Raw genomic sequence first — 6,733 nt, forward strand, 5'->3', positions numbered from 1 at the left:
CTTGAAAATTAAGCCGATTAGCCTTGTTCATCATTATTGCCCTTTACTTGAAAATTAAGTAAAACGCGTTAACGAGCAAAGACCCGCCTTCCTTGGGCACTCGTTATCGAACACAAAAACATTTTGCCATGTTTATGACATAAGTGATTCAAATATCGTTCCACACCTTAAAATGTGTATCACTTAAGGGGAGCTTGGATATGCAATTTCAAAGCAGTTATTGCAATTTGAAGAATCAGAATTAGTTTATTAAAAAATATGTCCCTTGTAATAAAAACATCTGGTAGTTTTGTAATTCTAATAATTTTTTAAAGGGTTTTAATTTCTTTCCTTTCCTCCCACGTCTGGAAGGAAAGTTTTGAGAGGAAACTTATCCATTTTATTTCTCTCCTAAAAATGTTTCGAGAACACGAGCTTTTTCACTTTCCTTCGTAAAAAAATGTTTCAAGAAAACAACATTAGTTTGTAATGATGCTATAGAAACATCGAGAGGATTCCTACCTCCTTCCAACCTAAACATTAGCTCTCTATGAATATCACCAAAGTGTTAAGCAGTGGCTAGGGTTTAATAGGAGCAGAAGGGTATTTGTGTCATTTAAACACTTTTGGATGGAATGGAATTCAATTCCATAATAGTGAATTCCTCAAATTTGGGAATATTTGGAATTCAATTCCATTCCATAAGTAACCAAACATTAGAATGGAATTTGGTCAACGAAATTGACAATTCCAATTCCATCACATTCCGTCGAACCAAATGTCACCAAAGTTTCCCCTAAACCAGATCCAGAATCACAAAAAGTCAAAAGAAGCAAACGAGCATATGACAATGGCGAACAATCCTAAATGGTACTAAAACGTAAACCTAACCTGTGATAGAGAAAATGCAGACAGATTTACATTGCAATGTCGATTTCAAACAAATCGATTTGAGCACAAGAGTCAAAGTAGATCTCCAGTAACAGAGGATGTAATAAACTCATCAACATCACATTAAAATTCCTTGCATTTCAGGAAACATCATATAAAGCAAATAAAGCCTATAGCTATCAGATCTGTTTTAGTAACGAATCTAAAATCAAGACGATGAACACATATTCGCAAGCCAATTTTACAAAAAGAAGACTGAAATAATTAGGTTAAACTAAAACACATTGAATCATAGACAATTGATCAATTTAAAAGTTCGATTGTGGAATGTTACCATCGAAAGGACTTCATGGGTTCGACTTTATTCACAAGATTTGCATAACCTTTGATCAGATCTTCGATTTTTTCTTCCGAGATTCCATCCTTGAACTTCGCTAGAAGAATGTGTTTCACCTCTCCCATCTCTCTCTCTCACAAGTGAGATAACACGTTGAAGTTTTTGCGCTTAGTTATTTAAGGGTGAAGATATATGTTGCATTAATTTTTTTTCAAAAATTTATAATTTTATAATTTTCTTCAACATTATTTTTTAATTTTACTTTTCTAAATTTATGTTTTACTAAAAGGATATTTGTGCAATGCATCAAGACACATCTTGATTTCAGTGTTTCGTTTTATTTCTTTTTTATATCATTATAATACGGTTTTATGTGATTTTGAAAAAGCGATAATATTTTTTATTTTTTAATAAAATATAAATTTGAAAATATCATAAAATTTTGAAAAAAAAAATATATATCGATATCAGTATCAAATTAATCTTTTTAAAAGTTCTTGTGTTTTGGTGTTATTTTCTTAATTCAGTTTTTTTAATTATAATTTAATTTAGGTTTATTAACAAATAAATTTAATTCAGGTTTAATAATATAATTTTTTATAAAGATACTAACTAAGTATTCTGTTAGAACTCAATGATATAATTTAAATTTTTTATATTTAAAATAAGATGTTTATCCAATATTCGATTATGTTTATCTAAAGTTAGTTACATGAATTTAAATATGGAGCATTAATAAGTTATACTTATGCATAATTTACTTGTAATATTAAATTATAAGTAATATGCATCAATAAACAGTAATTCGTGCATAAAAGTTGGTTTTTAAGAGGTTTTGTCAAATGTTTTATAATATAGTATAGATAATTAAGTATTCTGTTAGAACTCAATGATTATCTTAATTATATTTTAGATTTTTTATATTTAAAATAAGATGTTTATTTTGTATTTGATTATGTTTATCTGCAATTAGTTACACAAATTCATATATGGAGCTTTAATAAGTTGTACTTACGCATAATCTACTTGTAGTCTTGAGTTTTAAGTAATATGCATTAATAAACAGTATTTTACGCATAAAAAATGATTTTTAAAAGTTTTTGTCAAATGCTTTATAATATAGTATAGATAATAAAATTTTGACAACTAACTATTTCTAAATTAATTCAAATAACTATAAAATTATTTTTAGTTTTTATAATTGTATTGTTAATATTTTAATTAATTAATAATTTATACATGTATTTTTTCTAAATAAATATTTAAAGCTGCAAAGATAAAATTAATCTAATATAAAAAAGATCATCAAAATAAGTTAATTGATAAATCAACAAATAGAGTACAAAAAGTCTAAAAATATTACAACTCAATCAAATGAAATAAATTTTGTAGTACGATTACTAGATAACAGTTGCTCGTACTTATTTATTCGGGTCATGTACGGAGTAGCCCATGCGGTTGTGCAATCATATTTGAAACGAAACCAATTTGGCACGATAGAAGGCATTGGGTGCCCTTCTGCCAAAGATATTTTAACGTAATGATTACCGTTAACGTAACCAATAGTAAAAACAACAAATTCATACCACGACGGAGGACTAGATCGAAATAGGAAGAATGTCAAACTACATATAGTTGTTAAAGAATGTAGTATCACATTGTATCTTGAAGCAATCAACAAGCCCGTTCCAAAAACATCCATCCAATGCTCATTTGGTGCAAATGAGTCCAGCTCAAAGAAGTTTAAGGAGTTATAAAGTTGATGTCATAGTTCAATGTCATACACCTCGAGATATTCTGTCTTGTACATGTTTAACTCCTCCATTAAATCATATCAAATAGATGGCCATTCATCTTCGTGGCGACCGAGACAAACGGCAATCGCTCGAAATCCACAGTTTCATCGTCTTTTACATCTTATACCTGTGTGATGTAAAGATGAAATTATTTAAAAATTGATTAATACATTCAGATAAAAAAAAATTAACTTGCATGAACTACGTTACGTATCTGCACGATGTAAGGATGAAAAATATTTGGAAATTGATTAATGTATGGATGTGCATAAATTTTTTGGTCGAGTATGAACTATGTCTCGCTTGTTCATTGTTCGCCAAAACATCAAACTCCACAAATGTTGACGTGTGTGGACAACTATACCTATGAGATTCTTGAGTTGGTGGATCGAGACGACTTTTTTTGACAACCTTACTCTTCAATGAGGGACGACCACGAGTTGTTGTATGAACAGTCGGTTTACAAATACGAGTTATCCAAGGCGTGATTATCTCTCTTAACTTTCTTAGAAAACTGGACTTCATTGATCTCGATTGTTTTTTGAAGATCTCAGTAAACATTTGCACTTCATCATCACAATAAATATCATCATCTTCCACAGATATACACGGTGATAAATCAAGTTTTCTTCAAAATCCGTCAATCGATTCAAGTGGAGTAGATTGGTCTGCATTGAAATAACATGTCTGTTCATGTGCACATGGTAACCTATAACATGTACGCAGTTGACATTTACAGTTTCCTGAAACTAAGTCAAGATCTTTTGACCACTCAAATTCTTTAAAAATTAATTCCAACGCATGCAATGAAACAAAACCATGTAGCTTGTGGAAGTATGGTTTGTTATATCGATGCTTGACAACATTTTTGCTCTATTGGAAGCTTGCTTTAATTGACGTATGCTGTGAGTGAATGAGTTGATGAATATATTACAGAAACACCCATAAAGTTGCTTGGTTCGAATCCAAGTATAGTTTCAACTTAGAATGTTGACTTTCAACTATGTTAGTTGTGTGATTTCCAAAGTTAAGAAATCTGTCGGTCCAAACATATACGAACATTTGCTTATATGGTTTCAACCATATTTCGTTCAAATAATCAAGAATGCCTGAAATTTAAACAAATTCATTTCAATCGGATACATATACGCATGGATAATTTTATTTCAGTCAAATACATATAAATTTGAATATTAAGTCATTTGGATTAAATAGAGTAACAAAAAAAAAAAGATAAAACATTATGAAAAATCGTATGGAAAATTAATACCCGGAGACTCGAGCAATATTAACTTTACTCATATATAAAGATAAAGAAAGAGATAGAGAGAAGCAATACCTAGATACTCGAGCATGTGCCAAATTGAATTTGTATGTTTCCTCTGTTTGAGATTCAACTAATGACGTCCATGCTTTGTAAAAGAAATTCCAAGATTGATGCGACGTTATTGATAGTTTGCACTTTCTCAACATACTTTGATAAATATGTCATCTACAAAGTAGTTGTTTAGCATCGGGAAATACATTATTACATGTTTTCATCAATGCCAACTCTCGATCGGTCACGATAACACGTGGGGATGCACATCCGTCCATTGTCTTTTTGAGACAACTCAATGCCCATGTATAGTTGGATTCTTTTTCTTTATGCATAAAAACAAATGCTATGCAAAAAGTCATATTAGTTGATGTTACACCAACAATCTCAAGGAGGGACATCTTATACATGTTCATTTTATACGTGGTATCCATCAACAACACGTGTGGAAATGCACACCACAACGTCAATGATATTGGATGGATGAAAAATAAATCTTCCAACTGATTAGAGCTATTTGCACGCGCCTCATGCATGTAGCCTTCTTCCTGCAGAAATGACATGACAACTTGCATTTGAGTTCTACCTTCATGTTCGGTCGTCCAAAATTTTCGACGTACATTGTATATTGTTCTAAGTGTAGACACATATGTGGAGTTTGCTCTTTCAATGTTGATAGAATATCACGTGGTTTGACATTCTTCCTTGACAAATCTTCCACCAAGCGGATTTCGTTTTCAGTCAATCGCATTGCATATGAATGACCCTCCATATTTTCTGCAGGTTCATGATTATGTTTTTCTCGTATCATTGTTAACGTCCAACAGTCATTCTTCAGCGAATATTTTCCTGCTAACTTGAATGGACAGTTCAATTTTTTAGTTCCAATATGTTTAATAGAACTACCGTTATCTCTGTATTTACCACCACGATTGCATATTAATATAACTTTAGACATAACTCCACTTCGTTTTGTCTTAGATCTTTTCGTGACAATAATGTAGCCAAGAGAACGTCCCAACTTTTACACCCAATCGATTAAATCTTGACGAGATTTGAACACCTTGTCGGTGGAAAATTTTGATGCGTGAATATCATCATCTTGAATTGTATGATTTGTGTAAATATTATACTCCTAAACATACAAATATAGAAAAAATAAACTATATTAAAAAGTAGTAGATGAAAATTATATGACGAAGTAGTAAGTAAAAATACCTCATCATTGGAATTCTGATTAAAATGCAAATTTTCACCTTGAGTTGCTTGGTTTGTGTAAATATCATATTCTTAAACATACACATGCAAGAAAACTATATTAGAAACTATATTAAAAAATAGTAAGTGAAAATATGTCATAAAATAGTAAAATGAAAATACCCCATTATTGGAACTTTGATAAAAATGCAAATCGTCAGCGGAAGTTGTTTGGTTTMTGTAAATATCATATTCCTAAACATGCACATGCATAAAAAAACTATATTTTACAAACTTGAAAAAAAAATCGCAAATAGTAAGTGAAAGTACCTCAGCGTTGGGTAATCTCGATAAAATTGAAAATCGTTTTTCCAACTAACCATTAACAAGTTCGAAATCGTAAAAAGAGAATATTGAAATTGTTACTTGTGGATGAAAATACAAATTTCACTTCCCTTTTTATAGCAATAGTAAAATTCATATCACTTCACTTAACTAATATCAAGTTCATTAACATTTTCAAGAAGTCAATTTTTTTTTCTTCCAACCACCTCTAAGCTTATGTTTTCAAAATTTCTTTTCTATATATTTTTAGTATAACAATATTGTTTTTTTTTTTTATAAAAAGCATAATACAATTTAAACTAATTTAATATCTGGATTTTTAATAAAAAAAGGACGAGTTATTATCTGAATTTTTAGAGATTGTTGAAAACTGATGAAATTATTATTTGAATATTCAAAAACTTAAATAAGAATTGATTAGTTACTTTTTACGTTTTAAAGTCGGGAAAAAATGATGAATTATTTTCTGAATTTTTAAAGTTGCAGAAAGATTAATATATATTCTATGAAAATATATCATTGGACCACGGTGTATCACATGCTTAGACATTGTTCGGCAAATACAAGCTAACTTTTTTTGAGCAATCGTTTGAATGCAAACAAGTTAACTTAAGCTAGCTTATTGATAAGTTACTTGGAGTAGCTGAGAAGCTTTTTAGACATTTTTTCTAATCATAACATGGATTAATATTAATATTAATTATAAATAAATATCTATATCTATACTATATTATAAAGCATTTGGCTAAAACTCTTAAAAATCTTAAACTCTTAAAAACTCTTAAAAACTCTTAAACCCGTTCATCTCTATCCGATTTCATCCCATATATGAATTCGTGTAACTAACTGCAGATAAACACAATCAAATAC

General features: G+C 29.8%; 1 protein-coding gene across 1 annotated transcript in view; it reads right to left on the reverse strand.

Moving 5' to 3' along the window:
- Positions 1 to 1,356, reverse strand: part of LOC112523149 (stress-response A/B barrel domain-containing protein HS1) — a 2,771-nt gene extending 1,415 nt beyond the window's left edge. Inside the window, exon 1 of the mRNA XM_025132624.1 lies at positions 1,205 to 1,356. Within this exon, the coding sequence (XP_024988392.1) occupies positions 1,205 to 1,332 (128 nt within the window). The 5' untranslated portion in view covers positions 1,333 to 1,356. The remainder of the gene's footprint in view (positions 1 to 1,204) is intronic.
- Positions 1,357 to 6,733: the final 5,377 nt, after the last annotated feature.

The sequence above is a fragment of the Cynara cardunculus genome, assembly GCF_001531365.2.
Source record: "Cynara cardunculus var. scolymus isolate 2C chromosome LG 12, CcrdV1, whole genome shotgun sequence".
Taxonomy (NCBI): domain Eukaryota; kingdom Viridiplantae; phylum Streptophyta; class Magnoliopsida; order Asterales; family Asteraceae; genus Cynara; species Cynara cardunculus.